Genomic DNA, 24,972 nt, shown 5'->3' on the forward strand with positions numbered 1-24,972 from the left:
TTTGAGGTCTTTTAGGGTGGACATGTTGTAATCATGGAAACCCTAGTGGTAATTCCAGACTGCTCATTGAGTTCAATATATAAAAAGTATTGCTTAAGATGGCAAGGAGGCTTATAAAGAATTTTAGGCATTTGCTGTCAAAACTATTGAACTTTTCAAAAACTTAAAGAATCATCTTCACCTAGAATAATGTGGGGCAGCTTGTTTCTCATTTTGCACAGATGAAAAAGACAGTATTATTTTGCAGAAAATATTTCAGGTTAGATGCATTTGTCAACAGCAGAAACAAATGATGCAGTCTGTTTCTTGCTCAACTAGTAAAATAGAATATAATAAAATTTTATTTTATTTGCTAACAAAATAGAAAAATCTGAGTTACTAGTAAGTAATTATTCCGACTTAGGTACAGTCCCTGTTCCTAAATTATGGTTTAGCAGAGGTTATGGACAGGTAGACACTTGCATTTTAGTGTGTTAATTTTGGTAAAGGTTAGGACAGGGTACTCTGGGATTACATAAGAGGGTCACATGATCCAGTTTTTTGTTTGAATGTGGGGGTGGGGATCCTGGTTGCCCTTTTGGAGGAGGAATTACTATACAAATTGAGATGTAAGTGATAAGTAGGAAACTGCCAGACGAAGGTGAAGCGGTAGCATGAAACAGGTGGATTGCCTGTAAGTGTCTTTGGGATTTGTATGAAAAGAAATCCCGTTCTTGAAAGGTGCAGGAATATGTGATGTGAGCGTGCCAAGCCCTGGCTTTGTAACAGTGCTGTTGTTAATCTCTGAGAGGTGTATTGACACATGCAGAGTGTAACGTGGAAGCGACTCTCCGTGGAACTTTGAAGCCAGTGTGTATGAGGTTCCAGAAAAATCATCAGTAGGGCCAGAAAGTGTGTATTGATTTCAGTGGGAGTATTGGGCAAGAGGGGAGAATATATGGAAAAGGTTCCCCAACTTGCTTTTAATCAGTGTCCTGAATCCTAAATAATGTTTTTGTTGGTAGATCCTGCTACTAAAGGACTTTCAACTTTGGAAATGCCACGAGAATCCTCGTCTGCCCCTACCCTGGAAGCAGGTGTGCCAGAGACGGGCAGCCATTCCTCCATATCAAGTAAGGTTTCCTCTGATGATCGTTTCGCCTGTGCATCGATTGTAGACCATGATCTGCCGCCTTGCTTTCAATTTCACAGTCTTGGTGTTGTTTTTTCCTTTAACGTTCGTGTTAGCTTCCTAGGTAATGCCGTGTTGTGTGTTCTCAGAGACTATGAGACAGAGGCCCACTTTTGTCAGCATCTCAAGGGTTTGATAATCAGTATGGTCAGTGATAGGCCGAGAATCCTAATTTGTTATGGAATAATCACTGCATATCATAATTCAGTAGAATAAGTGTTATATATGACTGGATTAGACACAAAACATGGAACTGGTTTTGGGACAAGTGAAAAACACCATCTGTGACAGAATTTTTACATGAAACACCTTTGTTTAATTTGAATCACCTCTGTCATTGACAAAAATTTTCTCTGAGTTGTCATCAAATAAATGTATCAGATATATCATGATTCCAAAGTTATTTCTGAATGTAGCCCTCTAGGATCAGAAAATTAAATTGGCATGAAACCTTACTGGATCGATAGGAGGCAACTATTTTGAAACTGCCCTGTGTTATGGGGTCCTAGATTTTCCCCATGAGGAGCTTGCATTCTATTGAAGTTTGAAAATAAGGGTGTCCACCTGGCTCAGTGGAGTCCATTAAGAGATTTCAGCACAAGAAATTCTCAGAGATACAAAGATACAAACAGACCTGAATTTCCATAGACCCTTGTCACATGCGCTGGTATATTTTATGTTCCATGTGGATGCTGCCTCAAGGCTAGTGAATTTTCATTTGACCATCTTTGGAAATAAAGATGATCTTGAAAACCAGATAAAGATCTTAAATGTGGGACTGGTAGTATGGAACAACATCATCTTCATCATTCATTTATTCATGCTTTCATTCATTCAGCAACTATTTATTAAGAGTTTGCTGAGTGCCAGGCATGATGCTTGGCACTGGTGATTAAAGGTGAATAAATAAGATATAACTTGTTCTTCAAGCATTTACAGATATAAATAGTAATAATAGCTACCAATTACCGTGTTCCAGGCACTGTGCTGAATGGTTTATACACATTGTTAGTCTATTAAGTCCTCCCTTTGGTACTGTATGACAGTATTGACCCAGTTTAATAGACTAGGAAACAGAGGTTCAGAGAGGCTAAGTGACTTGTCTAAATTTGCACAGCTATTAAATGATAGAGATAAGAATTGATGCTAGATTTGTTTGATTTTTCAAGTTCATGGCATTTTTTAGTATGGAACACAGCTTAGAGCTTCCCTGATGGCTTAGTCAGTAAATAATCCGTCTGCAATGCAGGAGACCTGGTTTTTCCTGGGTCAGGAAGATCCCCTGGGGAAGGAAATGGCAACCCACTCCAGTATTCTTGCCTGGGAAATCCCATGGACAGAGGAGCCTGGTGGGCTACGGTCCATGGGGTCCTAAAGAGTTGGACACAACTTAGTGACTAAACCATCACCACCGCTGCCTTAGAATAATTTAAATTCAGTTATAATAGAGATTATAGAAATTCTAAGAAAGTGTTTCCAAGTACCATTTATTTTCCCTTTTGATAGCAAAGACAAATGGCTCATTCTGAACCTGATTGTTCTTATTTATCACAAAAAAATCTGTTTTAAAGCATCATAACATGCCCATTTTTAAGTCCACATACTAAAATCATGAACATGTATCTTCTCTTCCTAATTTGCGAGAGTCATCTAAAAAGGGATAGTGAATTACATAGTTAGAATTCCAAGTTGAGTACGATTGAGCCGGGATGACTTACTGAGTTTGACTTCAGTGCTAGCTAAATGTATCACAAAATAAATGTGTCAAATAAGTCATGACCCAAAATCATGATTGAATCTAGCCCTTTGGGATTTAGCATAATGCATCATTAGATTTCCACCTTTGTCCTCCTCTCCATTAAAAGCGCGTGTTGGATACACACCAGCTTTTGATGGTGTGTTCTTAGAGGACAATGCCAGGTGCTTTACACACTGTGCTGAACATTAAGAATTTTTACTCTCAGGGAATTCTTCTGTCTTTAAAAACAACTGATAATTGGAGAAATTGTTCTATCACTAGAGGTTTTTAATCGTTCTTTGATTTTGTCTGATAGATGCTAATTTTTAAATTTGGTAAATCTTCTCAAAGATTTCCACTTTTGAATTTTACATGAAATTTGTTAAATTTTCTGAAAGATTGCTGCCTTTGAATTTTACCCGAAGCTGCAGTTTCAAGTGAATCATGGTGCTGTAAAATTTACCAACCACAAGAATCAGATTTTTCATATTACTTTGCGTAGTCATTTCCATGAATTCAGTTAACATGGAGTCCAAGACATGAGAATTCCCATCACACCTCTCTTTTGCTCAGTTTATCAGCTGATTATTTTGTAGCTAAACATGCCATAACCACCATTAATGAAGCAGCTCGCTAATTACATTAAAAATAATGTCATAATTGAGTTCACATCACACCAAGTTGCTGTCTTGGTACCATGACTGGGAAACCTGTATATAACATGTAAGGCTTTCTAAGGGCCATACAGACTTCTTGGTGTCTAACATCCTCTTCTAGACCATATACATGTTAGAGATTCAGTTTCTGAAATTGTCCTTATAAGAAAGTAAATAACCCCAAATTCTCAAATATCTAGTTGTTTGGGATCATGTAGATAAGGCCTGTCAGATATACCCTTCCTTTCTCACTGGGTCGCTGACAGGTATTGGTGGGACCACTCGAAGAGGAAAAGAAGGGTAGGAGACAAATTGCTTTCTCAGTCAGCAGTCTATTGGCAGAAGTGCTTTTCACTGTTTTTCTGGTTAGAAAATGCTTAATGTACTTGACATATCAATCATGGGATATCTGCCAATGCCTAATTGCAAGATAAAAATGTTACCACTATTTCATTTAAAACAAAGACACATACTAGACTATGCTTGTGGAATGTTATTGGATTCACATTTTTCAAACAGTAAGCAGAGGCTTATATAGAGATTGAAAACAGCATTGATTTTGGAGATGACACGTTTTGATTTTATGACCACTTCATTAACTTGTTGGTTCCAAATAACAATTTCATTTGCTTCAATTTCTCTCTAAAAATTGGGGTTGATATGTGTCATCCTACTGCAAAATATACATGTACAAATACATACACACACACACTCACACAGGACCTCAGGGGGATATCAGGAGACTGAAACCATGTATGCACAAGTTCCATTAAAGAAAGTTAAGCTATAAATTATTTACAGAAGTAGTAGTATCTGTCTTGAATCTTTTGCGGAACAAGAAAGAGTATATAAATGAAGTAAATGAAAATATTACACTGTTGTAACTGGGGTAAATATTTACAGGCTACAGATGAGTGCTCATGGCCACTCTTTCTTTCTTTATTGAGTAAAGAAAGGCACCAAGAATAGCATAGTGCCTTAGTTTTTCATCTGAACAGAAGCATACAACTTACTAAATGATTATAAATAGCAGATGAAGGTTCAATTAAGATTCTGTATGGCTGTGTAGAGCCTTTGTGTGCTGTGCAAATTTATTCCCCTTAGTAATTATCTCCTAATTTCCTCCATATAGCTCAGTATAGGCAGATGAAAAGGGGATCCCTGGGAGCTCTGACAATGAGCCAGTTAATGAAGCGACAGCTGGAACATCAGTCTAGCGCCCCCCATAACATCAGCAACTGGGACACTGGTGGGTCAAGCTTTTCTTCTTGTTTTACCTCTCAGATTAGGGAATGCCACTTTCTCTGTGTCCCCTCTGCTTCCTTGGGAAGGAATAGACTTTCTCTTGTATTCTGTGGTTCAAACATTTTTTTTTTAAACCTAAGGTGATTAATAAGTCTATTTAAGCTTTCTGAGTGTTTAAGAGCCACAGGTTCTTCCATCTAAGCTGGTCCAACTCTTTTATTTTTTTCCTCTAAGACTCAGATTCCAGATAATTTTAGGCCATTTCTTTGGGGGTTAAATGATGTAAATGCATAAAGGAGGGTATGGAACTATGATTTCATGTTGCAAATTAGAAAACAAAACACGATTATCAATATTCTCTGTTTTATAAGTGATGATGTATCAAAAATAAGGGACTATTGATAGTAATGATAACAGTCATAACCAACGTCAGCTTAGTGACGTCATGATCTGCGGGTAGGTCTGGGAATATGAGCTCTGTGTTTTAGTTAGCAGGGTCACCATGTTGCAGCCGCACACCCTCATGCTCATACGATGGAACTGCCTCTAACCTCAGTTTTAAAGTAAGAATTGACTGCCATGACATGTCTATTTTAAACATGATCACCCTGCATTTTCTAAACTTTGTTACCACGTCCTGCACATGTACTACTTCCTCGAGCCAGTAGTACTGCCGCAATTTTGCTCTTTTGAGTGCGTGCCTTTCCTTTTTTCCTTATTTTAATTAAATGGGTCATTTGATTACAAGATTATATTTGTGAAAGCTTATCACAAGATGCACACACTATGAAAATATCAGGATTTACTAGTGTGATATGCTCTGGGGGCCAACACTTGGATAGGACTATTTTCAAATCTTAGTATTTTCTGGCTACAGTTATGTGAAATTATTTTAATAGCCTTCCTTATGACCAAGAATTGCAATGTCCACAAGACCAAAATATTAAGATACTGTTAATTTCTCATAGCCATAATATCTACATAGAGATTTCATCTTATTTCCCCCCACTATTCTTTATAAAAAAGAGAGAGAGGACTAATCTAGATTACTAACTCTTACACACCATACCCAATCTTATTTAACAGACAATTTCAACTCTCCTGGCCTTTCTAAGGTTCTTAACATTTGAAAGGTATAGTGTTTTATCTTCCTTTTAGTGATGAGTGGTAGTGAATAATGAAATGACCAAAAGCCAGTGGGTTAAGGGAGACAAGGAGAAAGACACTGAATAACCAGCTTTGAGAGTTTCCTGGGTTTGGGTGAAGCTTTTTTTGTTCACACCAGAGAGGACCTTGTTTCTCTCTTTACTGAGCTGATGCTGTGTCAGGAGCTGACAATGGAAATATTTATTCTGTTCATTCTCTGATAACTAAACACCCATCTTTTGTTAGGTGCACCTGAGGCCCTGGAGATTTTTTTTTATTATGCTATTACTGTTCTCTGTAACAAGCTCAGCCTAAGCTAACCATTGTAGATTCTGACTACAATTACAGCCTGGAGTGGTCAACTCTGTAGAGTTATAAAAAGGCAAATAGACCTCAAATTCTGTTCCAAATTTTAATCTAGAAAAAAATCTACATGATGCCAAATAACCCATTTAACTGAATTTTTCACTTTTCAACAAAACTGCAGCCTTGTTCATATCATTCTGATTTCTCATTTAATATTTGCCATTGACATGCTGTATGAATTTCTTTCATCTGAGTTTTCCTGAGCTTGTTTTCCATCCTCCAAGTTGATTCGCTAGTCACCAAGTCCTCCTGGAGCTTCATCTCAATATTCTCGCTTTTATTAGTATCATAAAAAGTTCTCCCCAAATCCAAGACCAGAGGAGAGTCAATGAGTATGGAGTTTCATGTTAGGTGGCATGTCACTGTATACCACATACAGTGTCATGTTGATTCAGTGACTTGCTAGTCTCCAAAAGAATGCATCTGGTCCTGCAGACACGCTGAGAAAGGCAGCCTAAAGCCTGGGTCATGATCAACTTACAGCAGCACGCACCTGCTCATTCACAGAGTACCTGCCACTTCTCCACCCATGCACATCTGATGGCTTGCTTCTTTGCCTCATCCTTCACCTCAAACAAATGTTCCTGGAGTGCTGCTCCTCCATCTGCCCCTGTCCCCTTATTCCTGTTCCTCAGCCCTCAGTCAGATGCCTCGCATTTCCTTGCTACCAGTTCCACATGTTTTCTGGATGATCTGTCTGGTCATTGTTGCAAATGATCATTATATTTTTATTGATTTGCATAAAACATTGTTTTCATGGCTGTGACATTGGCCTTTCATTTTTTTTTTTCATTTCATATCAAGAGATATGGGACTTGAGCTTTTGGGGAGTGGAGATTAGAGAATCTGGACTTTGGAGGGATGGTTTCAGATGCTCTCCTGCTTTCAGCTGCATTTCATGCACCTGAATGGTAGGTTTATAGGGAAAGCCCAGGCAACCCTGTGCTAAAATGTAGAATGTTTCCTATAAATGTTAATAAGCAACATTATCAATCACCAAAGATGGCCCCAAGAGATTACTGGTTAAATTCATTGTATTGTGAATTGTGTGCAGTTGACCACATCGAAGACTGAAATGTTCTATTCATCCACAGAACAGATACAGCCCGGGAAGCGCCAATGTAATGTGCCGATGTGCCTAAATCCTGACCTGGAGGGACAGCCGTTGAGAATGAGAGGTGAGCTGTGTCACAAACCTGACTATAAGAGTGAAAGGAACTGTATATGTCAGTCATCTAGTCAGCCAGCAGGGGCTGAAATCTCTTCTTCAGCAGCTCCATGAAGAGGACTCAACCTTTGCTCAAAGTCTTCCACGACTTAGGAGTGTGTATGACATCCTATCGTTGAACATGACTGACAAAAATCTCTTCTTGATAGTGAAGTTTTAAACCTTGGGGCCACACAAAGCAAGTCTAGACTTTCTCATTTAACTTTTCAGACATTTGAAGAAAGCCTCCAGTTGCTTATTTCCTATCCTTTCTAGACCACACAGCTCTGGGTCCTTTGGCGTTCCTCCTAATACATATTAGTTTTCCATTGTATCCTGTATCTACTTCTCTAAGCATGTTCATCTTATCTATATTCCTTCTAGATTATTGAGTTAATAGATGGACAGCTTCTTTTCATCTATCTGAAACCGAGCAAAATGAACACTTGACTTTATGCTAATTGGAGGAGCAAGCCGAGAATAAATCTATGCTAAGATAATCAGAATATTTAAAAAAAAACTTTTGGCCATGCTGCAAGGCATGTGGGATCTTAGTTCCTTGACTAGGGATCAAGCCTGTACTCCCTGTACTGGAAGCATGGCATCTTAACCACTAGATCGCCAGAGAAGTCCAGAATATGTATTTTTAAAATTCATCTTATGTCTAGTTAATTGTTACTTTTGCTCTTTTTTTCTTTAAATTTAGAAGGCAGGATAACCCATCATGGGTGAAAACCAGAAAGCAAAAAAGAATTATGACCACATGTCTTAATTAGTCCCATAAATCAAGCAGACCTATTGTTTTGGACCATATCCCTTCTGATTCTCCTTAGGAATGAATGAGGAGACACTTAACTCCAGCTTTGGATAAGATTTATTTGGCAATGGCACCCCACTCCAGTACTCTTGCCTGGAAAATCCCGTGGACGGAGGAGCCTGGTAGGCTTCAGTCCATGGGGTCGTGAAGACTCAGACACGACTGAGCGACTTCACTTTTACTTTTCACTTTCACGCATTGGAGAAGGAAATGGCCACCCACTCCAGTGTTCTTGCCTGGAGAATCCCAGGGACAGCAGATCCTAGTGGGCTGCCATCTACGGGGTCACACAGAGTCGGACACGACTGAAGCTGCTTAGCAGCAGCAGCAGTTGTATCCCTTGTATCCAACGAGATGAGACTTCTCATTCATGGGCCTAGGGAAACCTTTAAAAATTTTTTTTTCAATTGGTGGAAAATTGCTTTACCATGTTGTGTTGGTTTCTGCCATACGACAACATGAATCACTCATAAATATGTGTGTGTGTGTGTATATATATATATATATATATATATATACATACATATATCCCCTTCTTCTTGAGTCTCCCTCCCCTCCCCTCCCCTCATCCCCCCTCTCTAGGTCATCACACATCCCTGAGTTACACAGCAGGTTGCCACTAGCCATCTATTTACACGTGATAGTGTGTATATGGCAATGCCGCTTTCTCAGTTCACCCGCCACCTTCCCCTTCTGTGTTCACAAGTCTGTTCTCTGCCAGGTTCACCGGTACCATTTTTCTAGATCCCGTGTATATGCGTTAGTGTATGATACTTGTTTTCCTCTTTCTGACTTACTTCACTCTGTATAAGAGGCTCTAGGTTCATCCTCCTCACTACAACTGACTCACATTCGCCCTCTTTTACAGCTGAATAATATTCCATAGTATATATGTGTCACATCTTCTTTATCCCTTCATCTGTCAACGGACATCTAGGTTGCTTCCATGTCCTGGCTATTGTAAATGTTGCTGCAAAGAACACTGGGGTACATGTGTCTTTTAGAATTATGATTTCCTTAGGGTATATGCCCAGTAGTGGGATTGCTGGGTCATATGGTAGATTTATTCCTGTGTTTTTTAAGGAATCTCCATACTGTTTTCCATAATGGGAAAAAATAATTGCAAATGAAGCAATTGACAAAGGATTAATATCTAATATATATAAACAGCTCATGCAGCTCAGTATCAGAAATAATCTGATCAAAAAATGGGCAGAATACCTAAACAGACATTTCTCCAAAGATGACATCCAGCTGGCCAATAAACACATAAAAAGATGCCCAGTGTCACTAATTATTAGAAAAATGCAAATCAAAACTACAATGAAGTATTGCCTCATACCAGTCAGAATGGCCATCATCGAGAAAAATCTATGAACGATAAATGTTGGAGGGGATGTGGAGAAAAGGGAAAGCTTTTATGAGCAGAAGCCAGGGATGTTGAACAAACTCTCGTGCTTGGCCATGGCTTAGGGACACAGTCAGTCACAGCACAAGTGGAGTGAGGTAATGAGAACAAAGAAAGTCTGTTTCTTGGTGAACTGAAAAATCCACTGATAAATAGGGGTCTGAGATGTGCATGTGCTTTGAGACACACCAACACCTTTATACTTTCTCCAAGACTCCCAAAGGGACTTTTGTCAAAATGTCAACTTTGAAGCTAGGCTTTGGAGGAGGTCTCCTCTCTCTCTCTTTGTTTTTTTTTGAGGTCTTTTTTAAAATGTTTTCTTTATTATGGTAAAAGTCATATAATATAAAACATACTATTTTAACCATATTTAACTGCATGCACTCACACTGTTGTACAGCCCTCACCATCACTCGTCTCCTGAAATGAGACTCTGTCCCCAGTAAACACTGACTCTCCATGCCTCTACCCCCAGCCCTGGCCCCTGGCATCTACTAATGTACTTTCTGACTCTATGAACTTGACGATTCTAGGTATCTTATATAAGTAGAACCAAATGGCACTTGTCTGTACCTAGTGTATATTGGAATGCATTTTTAATGCATGTCCTACAAACATATAGTAGGAGGTTTCCTCTTCATTCAAGTTTCTAACAACCTTCTATGTCTGTTCCTTAATTCCATGTAGGGTGCACTTTGGATATTGAGTAGATGGACAGTGGTGGTAGTATCAGAAGTGTTGCTAACAACTGGGGATAATGGGACTCCCTTTAATAATGCAGACTTCGTTGTGACTCGGTTATGAAAAAAAGAAGCTGAGCTCAATGGCTTCATTTTTGCACTGCCCACCTGCAAACATTACTCTTTGCTGCCTTACCATAAGCAGTATTTAGAAATCCATTGATTCAGTTAATGTTGCCATATAGGGGCCAATATCTCATAACCTATCTGCCTTTATAAATGACTGTCATAAATATTGCATTGTACATTCTTTGTTGACATATGGAAAAATAAATTCACGATGCTATTGTCAAAAATATCTGTTCCTTGGCATTTGTATTGGGTAATGATTGGTGTGAAACCTCCCAAATGACTTTGCTTCCCTCTCTTTTTTTTGACTTGCATTGTGGTTTCTGTGTAAGTAATAGCAGTTGGCAAGAATCTTTTGAAACCCTTGACTCAGAGTTGTTTTTTCTTTTTTAAAATCAATTTCTTATGTTTCTAGTAAGACTGCATATATATCACCACGTATCTTGGGGGCTGAGTTTTCCCACTTTTAGCACAGACATTTTGGTACCTGGTAGATGCGGAGTGTCAGTGTTCAGGAAATGTGGAGTGCTGGATTTGAACCTTCTGTGTTTTGGTTTCTTGAAGCAACTTCATTCTATTTACCTAACTGTTTTAATAATCAATCACATCTTCTTTTATCTTGGCCCAGTTCTTGCCTTTTCTATCATTAATCACTTTATATTTTTGCTAGTAATAACTATGTTGCTTTCATTCAAAGCATCATCCTTATGAAAAAACTGAAGACCTTTGTTAATGATACAATTGAGTATACTTAGGAAAGTCTGTTAGATCAAAGAGAGCTGATAAATACAGTAGCAAAATTCAGATTCCATTTTGGATCTTCAGAAGTGACATAAAGATATTTTCAGATAATTTCCTTTGCCACTGGGGTCCGAAGGTCTCCTTATGAACAGATTCTGTAGCCTTTGATCAGGCGAGGGAGTCTGTATGAAGCATCTTGACTCTTCAAAGGCTTTGATATTATTTTTTTTTCTCCCTCAGGTTCAAGCACCTTGCCCATTTGGTGAAGTTTCCAAAAAATGTTATGTTGCTTCCTTTAGATAACAATCCTCTGAATCATTTGTTGTTGTTCAGTTGCTCAGTCATGTCCGACCCTTTACGACCCCATGGACTGCAGCACACCAGGCTCCTCTGTCCATGGATTCTCCAGGAGAGAATACTGGAGTGGATTGCCATTTCCTCCTCCAGGGGATCTTCCTGCCCCAAAGATCAAACCCACGTCTCTTATGTCTCCTGCATTGGCAGGCGGGTTCTTAACCACCAGCACCACCTGGAAAACCCTTAAAATGATATAAGCCAAAACAAATCACAGTCTTTCTTGAATGTGTTTCACTCTTCATGGTTTTTCACAATGAAATTGGGCTGTGCCTGTTACATCCTGTGAAGGGGATCTTGGCAGGATTTCTAAGAGGAGAGTAGTGCTTTTCCAGGCTCTGAGCAACATGCATTTATTCACCAGTTGTCTTACTGTTTATCCAGGGGCCACGAAATCCAGCCTGCTGTCAGCACCCAGCATCGTGAGTATGTTCGTGCCTGCGCCTGAAGAATTCACAGACGAGCAGCCGACGGTGATGACAGACAAGTAAACTCACAGTTATTTTCTTCACTGTTTACAGGATTTGAGAGTTGGCTCTCCACGGGTGTGAGAAAATATCAGAGGAGCATACTATGCTTTTAAGTCATAATTTGTTCTTCAAATGGCTGTAGCCGTGAGTGTTGTTATTTTAGAAATGCAGCATTGTATAAGCAGCTTTCGTTTATGCCAAGGCATTTTTCTTTTTTTTTTTTTATTTTGGATTTATGCAAGTGATGTCCACTTACTGATTATTCCTAGCAACAACTTCACACCAATAAAATCCCCCAACCAGAGATTCTAAATTGTTAGGATGGGACTAAGTTTGAGGCTTGATTCTTTTTCCCATCCTGCTGGCAAGATCCATTCTCTGAATCTCAGATTGGCTATGTTGCCTCTTGTTTGTCTGTCTTCACTATCCCAAGATTTCTTACGGAATCCAAATGCTTTAGCTTATTGTAAAAGGCTCTTCAGGTTATGAATGTATGGACTTAACCACCGGAACTCTTTCTCTCCTCCACAAATTCATGGGTGCCCTTCTCTCTGTACTTTCTCTGCCTGGTGAACTCCTGCTCATACATCAAAATCCAGCTTAAGGCAAAGTTTCTCTAATTTCACAAGGCAAAATGCATCATGCAATTCTCCAGGTTTCCATAGTATTTGATATATCTCTCTATTCTACCACTTGGCACACTATATTTTAATTGTTTAGTTGTTTGTACACATGTTTTGTAATAGACTGTGAGTTCCTTAGCGACTTGGACTCCTTCCTCTGTATTTTGTAGTCTGAGCTCCCTTTACATTGCCTGGCATATAAATGTTGTTCAGTAAGTATGATAAAGAATAAGACGTGTAGGATTTCAAGCTTGGAGAGATCTCTCTTGGGCTGAGGAGGCTTCCTGGTAAAGGTGAGCTAAGTGACAAATTGAGTAAGTTTGTGATAAAAAGGGAGGAAGGTGAGGTTGGAGGAGGTGCGTGAGGATCCTTGGGCTGGTCATAGCTGGCTATCATTACTGTAGAAGGGAAGGGCCTATCTCAAACAGCTGCCTTAGAATGTCCACATGGGGAGCACCTACTTGGTTGTGGAGGGCTCTTCTTAGCTCCTTCTTTGGTATAATTTCCTCCGTTTTGTGTCCTCCTCCAAGTCTCAATCTTTCCTAGTTGTCTTCCCGGTTGCCTTTGTTGGGGGAACTCGATTCACTGGGTTCCATAATAGCTTATGGAAAAACGCGAACAAACTTTTGGGCCAATCTGATATCTATTTTTTAGTTACAAAAGTGAACTTTGTATTTTAAAAAAAGTCACTTTGTACGGATGACATATATATATTTATACACACACATTCATGCACATACACACGTATTTTAGAAAGTTTTCAGATAGAAAGTCACAGTAGCAATCGTAGTTCTGCTCCCTTTGCTTTTCCTAGTAGACTTCCCTTCACTTTATAAAGCTGCCCAGCCGCAGCTGAAAAAAAGAGCTCTGCTTTCATTGAGATGAAATTAACTGAACCTACCTTAGATAGTGTGAAGAGCAACAAGTTGGAAGTTCCTTAAGAGCAAGGGCCATTGTGTTTTTATAGACTATACTCAGTAGGTGGTGAGTTCATAAAACTGATCTGAGTGAGGTTTTCTATAGGGTTCTATTGACTATTCTTTCACTCACAAATAGGACATTTTTAGATCTGAAAGTTTAGGAAGGTTTCTATTTGTGTCTAGACATTTTTCACTTTTAATTTCAACCAATGAAAAAAAATCTGCTTATTGATTATCCCTGGAAATAATTTCACATACATAAAATCCCTCAACCAGAAACCTCAAATTATTAGTCCAATTGGTACTTCTTGTAAAACGAATCAATAATGCTTGTATAGACCAGATAGCTATGAGTTGAAAGACCATTTTCAGTGATCAGAGGAAACTTCACGGTCTCTTCTGTGTGTGCTACTTCTGTGTCTAAGGTGAGACTAGTGTTCGAGTGTCCTATTTATTATTAAAAAGGGACCACTGACCTCCTTTTGGGGATTTTTCCAACTCTCACCAAAAAAAAAAAAAGGCTATATGCGCTTATATCTTGAAACCATTGTCAGCTCTCATGGAAAGCACTCCTCCGTTTCTTTGCAGATGCCATGACTGTGGGGCCATTCTTGAAGAGTACGATGAGGAAACCCTGGGGCTGGCCATTGTGGTCCTCTCCACGTTCATCCACTTAAGCCCAGACTTGGCAGCCCCCTTGTTGCTGGACATCATGCAGTCTGTGGGAAGGTGAATGTCAGCTTCTGTTTTGATTGGTAGAAAGGAGCCTTAGTCTATTAACCTTGTCAGTTCAAGGTGAAACATTCTGTAACCTTACAGATGCTTAATATCTGTGGGATCAACTCAGACTAATTTCACAAACCGAAGGGAGCAAATTTTTGGTTGAATTCTACAGCCATGCAGGGTCACAAGTCACAGTATCAGAGTGGAGCCAGAGGAAACTGCACTGAGAAGACTCTACTGGTTCCTTGTTCCCTGTTACTATGTGAGCCAGTGTGTGTCACAGCACTCACAACTGTGAATTCCTCACACTAAACACGTTGTAACTTTTAGATATTATTACCTCTCTCTGTCTGTTTTAAGATGGGTTTTCCAGGCACTTTGTAGTCTGGGGGTGGCTCACTTCATTATGCAACTTGGGGCACTGTCCTATGAAGGGATAAATGGAAGTATAGCAGTTTTATACTTCTGACTCGGAAAAAGGAAGGAGGCACACATTTGGGGAATAGAGCCTTCAGCCTGACTGATTAAAATTTAGCTGCTCAGAGAATTTTCATATAAAGAAAATTCCATTTAGTACATAGGACATTAGAAGAAAAGTGTTGTATTTCATGGAAGTAGAGTTCAAACTCAGTAACAAAGTGTAGTTCTAGCAGACACAATGCACAGGAGAGGACTGTACTAGATTCCACGTGAATGTACTGGGGCTTCCTTGGTAGTTGAGCAGTAAGAACACCTGCTGTAATGCAGGACATGTGGCAGGAGTCAAGGGTTCAATCCCTGGCTTGGAAGATCCTCTGGAAAAGGAAATGGTAACCCACTCCAGTATTCTTGCCTGGAGAATCCCATGGACAGAGAAGCCTTTGGGGCTATAGTCCATGGGGTCAACAGGAGTCAGACATGACTTAGTGCCTAAACAGCAGCAAATGAATATCGTGTGCAGCCTGTGCTAGCAGAGAGCGAGGTCTCTAGGCTGCAGGCATCACACCCGCCTAACTCTTGCCTTTAAGCGCTTTGTGGCTTAGTTGTTGAAGAGGACCGTGATGTGTGGCAAAACTGAGTAGCCATAAAAGATGGAAGATCATTAAGAGCTGTGCTGAGTGTGTGTGCTGAGTGCTATGGGAGTTCAGGATGGAAATGATTTCTTAGGGAAAAGTCTCTATGAAGGAGGTTAGAGAAAAAACTGGATTCTACAGATTCCTGGTATTTTTTTAAATAAAAGCTTTTAAAAATGTCTGGGTCTTTGTTGCTGCATGCAGGCTTTCTCTGGTTGCAGCTTGAGGGCTTCTCATTGTGGTGGCTTCTCTGGTTGCAGAGCACAGACTCTAGGGCAGAGGCTCAGTATTTGTGGGACACGGGTGGAGTTGCCCCATGGCAGGTGGTTGTATTCTAAGACCAGGAATCGAACCCATGTCTCCTGCATTGTAAGACAGACTCTCAACTACTGGACCACAAGGGAAACCTCCAATTCCTGGTATTTGATGGAGGAAAGAGAATAAATATTAATGGAGCTAAAATTTAATGTTTCTAATGAAAAAAAAAAAGATGATTTCAAGTTAAACAGGGAAGCGTTAAAATCCCCTTAGATGTGTATATTTTGTGCTGTGCTTAGTCACTCAGTTGTGTCCAACTCTTTGCAACCCCATGGACTATAACCCACCAGGCTCCTCTGCCATGGGGATTCTCTAGGCAAGAATAGTGGAGTGGGTTGCCATGCCCTCCAGGGGATCTTCCCAGCCAGGAACTGAACCATGAGCCACGAGGGAAGCCCAAGAATACTCAAGTGGGTAGCCTATCCCTTCTCCAGGGGATCTTCCCAACCTAGGAATCAAACCAGAGTCTCCTGCATTGCAGCGGATTTTTTACTAGCTAAGCTACCAGGGAATACCTTAAGAGTATATAATCAGAGATGGGGTAACTATTCCACCTCTAATACTTAGAAATAGCCAGTGTGTGAAATAAGTGATGAACACAGAGAGATAAGAAAAGATGAATTATTTCATTTAAGCCCTTGACTTTAACCTAATCATAATAAACATGGAATAAATGTTATACCAGCTATGAGTAAGACTTGTGAAATGGGAAGTTTTTATTAATGCAAATGCATAATTCCTATTATTAATACTTTTCAGTTTTAGAACAGACAGAATTATTGCTCTGGTCTTCTACTATCTCCTTGAAATAGATGATCTGTTATTATAATAGATACATAGAGGGGTTTTTATTTTGTTTTTGTTTGTTTAACATAAGAGAGAATAAACTGTGTTCAAGCATTGCCAACTGTTAGGATAGAAACACACAAACTTTGAAGAAAACAGTGCAGATATATTTTTAGATACTTAAGTGTACAAATGGTGGTCCAGTGGTTAATCATGCACTTCACTGCAAGGGGCATGTCTTCCATCACTGTTTGGGGAACTAAGGTCCCACATGCTTCAGGGCATGGCCAAAAACACCCCAAGCCAAAACAAAAAAAGTAAATCTCTACCTCCTTTGGACAGACAAGCAAGAGACAGAGAGAGCGTTAAAGCAAGCTGCCATGATTCTTAGCAGCTAGAACTACTGATAAAGCAGATTGAGTAGTCACCTGGTTTAGGGGTTCCTCAGTTCAGTTCAGTTCAGTAGCTCAGTCGTGTCCGACTCTTTGCGACCCCATGAATCGCAGCACGCCAGGCCTCCCTGTCCATCACCGACTCCCAGAGTTCACTCAGACTCACATCCTTTGAGTCAGTGATGATATCCAGCCGTCTCATCCTCTGTCGTCCCCTTCTCCTCCTGCCCCCAATCCCTCCCAGCATCAGACTGCTGCTGCTGCTGCTAAGTCACTTCAGTCGTGTCCGACTCTGTGCGACCCCATAGACGGCAGCCCACAAGGCTCCCCCGTCCCTGGGATTCTCCAGGCAAGAACACTGGAGTGGGTTGCCATTTCCTTCTCCAATGCATGAAACTGAAAAGTGAAACTGAAGTCACTCAGTCGTGTCCGACTCTTAGCGACCCCATGGACTGCAGCTTACTGAGCTCCTCTGTCCATGGGATTTTCCAGGCAAGAGTACTGAAGTGGGGTGCCATTGCCTTCTCCGCATCAGACTAGCATGACTCAATTCCGAATGAGGTAATGTGGATTTATGAACACTTAATTTATTTATTTTAGTCCCACAGGAACTATTTCCAGCATGTTCTAAGAGTGTGCGTATTCAGCACATCCATTTTATTTTATTTTATTTTTAAACTTTACAATATTGTATTGGCACATCCATTTTATCACACAAGACTTTCTATATGATTTCATTTTTTTGCTCTCTACTTAGATCCCTCTTAATCTACTCACCCCTTTTTCTAGATGCAGCCTTCAAGATCACGTTGACTGCACCCTTCTTTACTATTTATTTCATTTGCCAGTGCTTACCTGTTCACTGTAGTGTCATTAGTGTGAAAGAGCCAACTGGGAATGGTGTCTGGTGTTACTGGTGCTGGACCCTCTGTTCCTTTCCAAATGCAGTCTGAATGAGATTCATTGTTATGGTGTTAAATAAATAAAATTTTAGCATTATCCATGTTTGTTTCTTCAATATCTTACTGATCAAGACATGTTTTACTAAACCCATCAATTTAGTACACTCTTTTTCTTTCTATACATCTAGAGTATTTCCATTTATATGGAACCATATAATTGGGACTTCCCAGGAGAAGGCAATGGCACCCCACTCCAGTACTCTTGCCTGGAAAATCCCATGGATGGAGGAGCCTGGTGGGCTGCAGTCCATGGGGTCGCTAGGAGTCGGGCACGACTGAGCGACTTCACTTTCACTTTTCACTTTCATGCATTGGAGAAGGAAATGGCAACCCACTCCAGTGTTCTTGCCTGGAGAATCCCAGGGACCGGGGAGCCTGGTAGGCTGCCGTCTCTGGGGTCGCACAGAGTCGGACACGACTGAAGTGACTTAGCAGCAGCGCAGCAGGTGGTGCTAATGGTAAAGAACCATCTGCTAATACAGGAGACATAAAAGACTCAGGTTTGATCCCTGGGTGGGGAGATCCCCTGGTGGAGGGCATGGCCACCCACTCCAGTATTCTTGCCTGGAGAATCCCACGGACAGAGGCAGGCTATAATCTGTAGGGTCACAAAGAGTCGGACACAATTGAAGCAACTTAGCATATTGATTACTTAACCTAAAAAAATTTCTCTTCCCAAGATGTCATTTCAACTTAACAGTTAGCTGACAAATTCCTTTATTACACATTTTACTATCTTCTAGAGGTTTTTACAGTTTGTGGCTTATTTGTGATTAGGTTTCAGAAGTTGTATACAAAGCAATGAATTGTTTCAATTAATTTTTATTAGAGAATAGTTGCTTTACAGTGTTGAGTGAGTTTCTGCTATACAGCCAAGTGAATCAGTTATACAAAGAAATGAATTTTGAGTTGAGTTAAAATGGGGATAGGGCTTCCGTCATAGCCCAGTTGGTAAAGAGTCCACCTGCAAACAGGAGACCCCAGTTCGATTCGTGGGTCCGGAAGATCCACTGCCAGAAGGATAGGTACCCACTCCAGGATTCTTGTGCTTGCCCTGTGGCTCAGCGGGTAAAGAATCCGCCTGCGATGTGGGAGACCTGGGTTCAATCCCTGAGTTGGGAAGATCCCCTGGGGAAGGGAAAGGCTACCCACTCCAGTATTCTTGTGCTTGCCCTGTGGCTCAGCGGGTAAAGAATCCGCCTGCGATGTGGGAGACCTGGGTTCAATCCCTGAGTTGGGAAGATCCCCTGGGGAAGGGAAAGGCTACCCACTCCAGTATTCTTGTGCTTGCCCTGTGGCTCAGCGGGTAAAGAATCCGCCTGCGATGTGGGAGACCTGGGTTCAATCCCTGAGTTGGGAAGATCCCCTGGGGAAGGGAAAGGCTACCCACTCCAGTATTCTTGTGCTTGCCCTGTGGCTCAGCGGGTAAAGAATCCGCCTGCGATGTGGGAGACCTGGGTTCAATCCCTGAGTTGGGAAGATCCCCTGGGGAAGGGAAAGGCTACCCACTCCAGTATTCTTGTGCTTGCCCTGTGGCTCAGCGGGTAAAGAATCCGCCTGCGATGTGGGAGACCTGGGTTCAATCCCTGAGTTGGGAAGATCCCCTGGGGAAGGGAAAGGCTACCCACTCCAGTATTCTTGTGCTTGCTCTGTGGCTCAGCGGGTAAAGAATCCGCCTGCAATGTGGGAGACCTGGGTTCAATCCCTGAGTTGGGAAGATCCCCTGGGGAAGGGAAAGGCTACCCACTCCAGTATTCTGGCCTGGAGAATTCCATGGACTGTATAATCCATGGGGTCCCAAAGAGTGGGACACGACTGAGCAACTTTCACTTTCAGTATAGGGGTGGACTAGGTCAAATACTGTTCTGACATCTGTTAGATTTGGTTGCAAAGAACATGCTTGTAGATTGGCTGGGTGATAGTCAACTAACTCAACTGTATGCCTCACCATGGAAATATCTAATTTGATGTAGAAAGCAGAGTTCAGAAACTGGAGTAAGCTGAACCTGGAGACTGACCCCTGAATGGGTCTTCTGTCCCTGCTCAAGGGAATTGTCAATGGTTTTACATGCCCCCCATCTAAATGGGAGCTGCAGTGGGGCATACAGTACTCTTGCATTTCATTATGAAAGCATGACACTCATGTGACTCTGTTTACTTTACTCCCTAGATTGGCCTCCAGCATGACTTTTTCTAATCAAGCAGAAAGGTAAGCTCCTTCAGTGAGGCAAAGCTCACTTTCCTCCATTCCTGCATGTTCCTCCATTTCTAAAACACAAGTGTGATTACCATGAGACGAGTATTGTTACATTCGGTTGCAACTCCAGAGAGCACACATTCACTTTGCATTCACACCTTCATTTATTCACTCATTTTAGTCAACAAATACTTTTAAGTCCACTCCATATCAGGCAGCATGCTAGATACTTAGGTTTCTACTGGGGGCAAAACTGACATGGTTCCTGCCTTTGAGGGGCTTAAAGTCTGTCTGGGAGGCAAACATGAATTAAATATTTGCATGAGTTTGTGATTGTAAGCTGCTAAATGCTATGAACAGAAAGAATATTAAGACTTGTATGTGCCTGTGTGCGTGCATGCTAAGTTGCTTCAGTCGTGCGTGTCCGACGCTTTGCAACCCTATATCCATAAGGTAGCCCACCAGGCTCCTGTGTCCATGGGATTCTCCAGGCGAGAATACTGGAGTAAGTTGCCATGCCCTCCTCCAGGGGATCTTCCCACCCAGGGATCAAACCTGCTTCCTTGATATCACGTCTCCTGAATTGGCAGGCAGGTTCTTTACCACTAAAAGTGAATTGAAAGTGAAAGTTGCTCAGTCATGTCCAGCTCTTTGCAACTCCATGGACCATACAGTCCATGGAATTCTTCAGGCCAGAATACTGGAGTCGGTAGCCTATCCCTTCTCCAGCAGATCTTCCTGACCCAGGGATCGAACTGGTGTCTCCTGCATTGCAGGTGGATTCTTTACCAGCTGAGCTACCAGGGGAGCCCAAATTCTTTACCATTAGTGCTACCTATGCTATGCTAAGTCCCTTCAGTTGTGTCCGACTCTGCGCGACCCCAGAGACGGCAGCCCACCAGGCTCCCCCGTCCCTGGGATTCTCCAGGCAAGAACACTGGAGTGGGCTGCCATTTCCTTCTCCAATGCATGAAAGTGAAAAGTGAAAGTGAAGTCGCTCAGTCGTGTCCGACTCTTAGCGACCCCAGGGACTGCAGCCCACCAGGCTCCTCCATCCATGGGATTTTCCAAGCCAGAGTGCTACCTATTCAGCAACTATTTACGGAGTGACTGCTAGCAACTGAGGATGCCCTAGTGAACAAAAGAGCAAATCCTGGCTCTCGTGAAACTTAGATTCTAGTTGAGGAGGCAGACAATGAGCTAATTAACAACAACAACAAAAAAAACCCTGATAATTTAATATCATTTAGTACTAAATTCTATGAAAAATAATCAAGAAAGCCCAGGATATAGAGAGGGGTGGAGGTGGTATTTTAGATATAGTAGCTTTTCTGAGCAAATTATATTTAAACAAAACATAAGATAATAGGAGAGTGCGCCACACAGCAATTTATCGAAAAAATGTTCCTGGTGGAAGAAGTAGCACATGCATACGCCCACATATCCCAAGGGCTTCCCAGGTAGCTCAGTGGTAAAGAATTCTCCTGCCAATGCAGGCTGTTCAGGGGACACATTTTTGATCCCTGGTTTGGGAAGATTCCCTGGAATAGGAAATGGCAACCCCACTCCAGTATCCTTGCCCAGAGAATCCCATGGACAGAGGAACCTGTCAGGCTACAGTCCATGGGGTCGCAAAGAGCTGGACACGACTCAGCGACTGAACAACAGCGAAATTTCCAGGTTCTTGGTCTTTTTCGCTGATCCGTACATTACGCCGTCACCACGCTGTGCTGGTTACTGTAGCTGTAGAGTAAGTCGTGAAGTCAGATGGTGTGAATCTTCCAACTTTGGTTGTCCTTTTCAAGATTAGTTTGGATATTCTGGATTCTTTATGTTTCCATATAAATTTTAGAATAAGCTTTTCAATCCAGGGAGAAAAAGCCTGCTAGGACTGTCTTCAAACTATAAGTCAATCTGAGGATAAATGACCCTATAAAAATATTATCTTTTAATTCATAAACGTAATATATACTTTCATTTCATTTAGTCTTTGTTTCTCTCAACAGTGTTTTGTGGCTTTCACTGTAGAGATCTTGCATAACTTCTGTTAAATTTACTACCAGGAATTTTGTTTTTTTAAAGCCAGTGTAAATAGAATTTAAAAAATTTTTTATTTTCTTACTTTCTGCTGCTTATATACAAATATACTATTTTTTAACACTGTACTGTAATAAACTAAATTCACTTAGTTGTAATAGCTGCTTTTTAGATTCCTTGAAATGTAAGCATACTTGTATGTAAAAAATCACATCATCTGTAAATAGTGACAGTTTTACCCCTTTCTGATTTTTTATACCTTTTTTGTTATCCTATTGCAATGACTAGGACCTCCAGTACAATAATAAAGATGTTATTGAGCATCCTTGCCTTGTTCCTAATCTGACAAGAAAAACATTTGTTATCTCACAATTAATTATGTTTACTATAGGTTTTCATAAGTGCCCTTACCCAGACAGGATGATTCCTCCTATTTCTAGTTATTTCTAGTTTTTTTCTGAGAATTTTTTTATCATGAATTCATGTTGAATTTTGCCAAAGGCACTTAAATAATGGTATGTGTTTTGCACTTTTTTCTTTAAGATATCAAATTCCATTAACTGAGTTTTGAATATCAAGTCATTCTTACATTCTTGGGGTAAATTATTTGGTCATGGTCAATCATTCTTCGTATGTACAGTTGGATTCAATGTCCATGAAGACTATCGGTTTGTCTTTTTTATTTCTTTGATGTTCCTTCTTGGTTTTCTTTCTGTTTTATTTTGTTTTGTTTGTAATTCTTTATGTGATTTTAGCTTTAAGGCTTTGCTAGCCTCATAAAATAAACTGGGAAGGGTTCCCTCCTCTAATTTTTGAAAGAGTTTGTGAAAACTTGGTGTCATTTCTTCCTGAAGAATCTTTTTGACCTACAAGTTTGAACCAGCATATCAGGGCAGACAGGCAGAAAGAACAATTTAGGTAAGAGGGACTTTTTATGAGTTATCTGTCTAGGCTCTTTGATTTCCTCTTTCTTCCTTTCAGCCACTCAGCCAGAATCACCTCTGGGAATGTCCTTTCTGATACTTTGTGAGATTTTTAATGTTTTAATCTCATTTATTTATTTTTGGTCACACCATACAGCATGTGGGGCTTCCCCAGTGGCCCAGATAGTAAAGAATCTGCCTGCAATGCAGGAGACAGGCGTTCGATTCCTGGGTCAGGGAGATCCCTTGGAGAAGGAAATGGCTACCCACTCCAGTATTTTTGCCTGGAGAATCATATGGACGGAGGAACCTGGTGGACTACAGCCATGGGATCGCAAAGAGTTGGACATGACCGAGGGATTAACATGTGCAGCATGTGAAATCATAGTTCCCTGGCCAGGGGTTAAATCCGTGCTCCCTGCGGTGGAAGAGCAGAGTCTTAACTCCTGGACTTTCAGGGAAGTCCCTTTTCTGATACTTTGGTCTAAAGGAAAAGGGTGCATAATCATCTCTTGGCTCCCTGTTTTGACATGCAGAGGTGGTGTAGAGGGTAAAGGGGAAAACTGGATATATCAAAGTCCTAACCTTTTTACTAGTATCAGTTCAGAGGCCCCAAGAAAATGTGCCTGCTCTTCCAATAGGATGAACATCTCTCTCCCTGCATTCTTCCTTGGAGGTGCTCACTCTCATAGCCAACGCCACTTTATGGGAGAATCTTACTGATAGTCCTCATCCTGAATTCTAGTCCTGACTCTGCCACCCTCTGGACTTGTAACCTTTGTTGTTGTTGTTTAGCCACCAAGTCATGTCCAGTTCTTTGCGACCCCACGGACTCCTCTGTCCTCCACTCTCTCCTGGAGTTTGCTCAAATTGGTGTCCACTGAGTCAGTGATGCTAGCTAACCATCTCATCCTCTGCAACCCCCTTCTCCTTTTGCCTTCCATCTTTTCCAGCATCAGGGTCTTTGCAGGTCACCTTTTCTCTCTGGACTTGGGAACCCACATCTGCACAGCAGGGTGGCTGGAATTAGTCTGAGACCAACTCTGGCATTACCTGGTTCCCTCTTTCTAAAAGCTTATTGTTAATAGCGATTCCATGTGACTAGAATATTTCATCTCATTAATGCAAGTGACAATGAGTTATTCCATAAGAGGACGGTTGTGCATGTGAATAAATACGTAAATAATTATCTGAACTCATGCTCGATGCTCCAAGATTCCTTGTTCTTTTCTCTCTCTGCTCAACCCCAGCATGATGGTCCCCGGCAATGCAGCTGGGGTGGCCAAGCAGTTCCTGCGCTGTATCTTCCATCAGCTGGCTCCCAATGGCATCTTCCCACAGCTGTTCCAGAGCACCATCAAAGGTAATTCATCCACGGGGGAGGCTGACACCACAGACATGGCTAGTTGCTGAAACGTAAACACTGCTAAATCTGACCATTGACTTTCCAGATGGGACTTTTTTACGGACCTTGGCCACATCTCTGATGGACTTCAACGAGCTGAGCTCTATTGCTGCTCTCAGCCAGCTCTTGGAGGTAGGTTTGCCTTGTCGACACTCTAAGCCCTTGTTGAAATCGCTTCTGAAAAAGAAATTCAAAGTCATTTAATTTAAATATTAAAATTTTAAATGTTAAATTAGATGCTGAATAATTTAATATGTAAAAGCTTAAAAGATAAAAATGACCAATGTATAGAAAGTCAGTTGGACACTGCTGTTTAGTGTGGATATACTTAAAGCTTCTGGACCCCTCCACTAAGGGGTGGATGCCAGCCTCTGAGCACTCACTTTCAGCTTCCAAAATGTGTGGTGGATAAAGCCATGTGCACTACATTATGTGACTTTAGATTCATATTTCAGCTTCACAGCTTTGTTTGTCTCAGGATCTGGGTTCAAAGTCTGCCTATTTTC

The 24,972-nt window shown here is 41.1% G+C and overlaps 1 protein-coding gene across 8 annotated transcripts in view; it reads left to right on the plus strand.

The window, feature by feature from the left end:
• The window catches only part of UNC79 (unc-79 homolog, NALCN channel complex subunit), a 278,726-nt gene that overhangs the window by 200,803 nt on the left and 52,951 nt on the right, over positions 1–24,972 (plus strand). For 6 of the 8 annotated variants that reach the window (XM_027520966.1, XM_027520960.1, XM_027520964.1 and 3 more), the window contains 8 exons: positions 1,005–1,112; positions 4,698–4,814; positions 7,417–7,500; positions 12,043–12,145; positions 14,260–14,400; positions 20,075–20,113; positions 24,312–24,424; positions 24,513–24,598. In XM_027520966.1, coding sequence (XP_027376767.1) covers positions 1,005–1,112; positions 4,698–4,814; positions 7,417–7,500; positions 12,043–12,145; positions 14,260–14,400; positions 20,075–20,113; positions 24,312–24,424; positions 24,513–24,598 — 791 coding nt within the window. The remainder of the gene's footprint in view (positions 1–1,004; positions 1,113–4,697; positions 4,815–7,416; positions 7,501–12,042; positions 12,146–14,259; positions 14,401–20,074; positions 20,114–24,311; positions 24,425–24,512; positions 24,599–24,972) is intronic. The other 2 variants (XM_027520963.1, XM_027520968.1) reach the window with 1 other exon arrangement.

The sequence above is a fragment of the Bos indicus x Bos taurus genome, chromosome 21 (genome assembly GCF_003369695.1).
Source record: "Bos indicus x Bos taurus breed Angus x Brahman F1 hybrid chromosome 21, Bos_hybrid_MaternalHap_v2.0, whole genome shotgun sequence".
NCBI classification, from domain to species: Eukaryota; Metazoa; Chordata; class Mammalia; order Artiodactyla; family Bovidae; genus Bos; species Bos indicus x Bos taurus.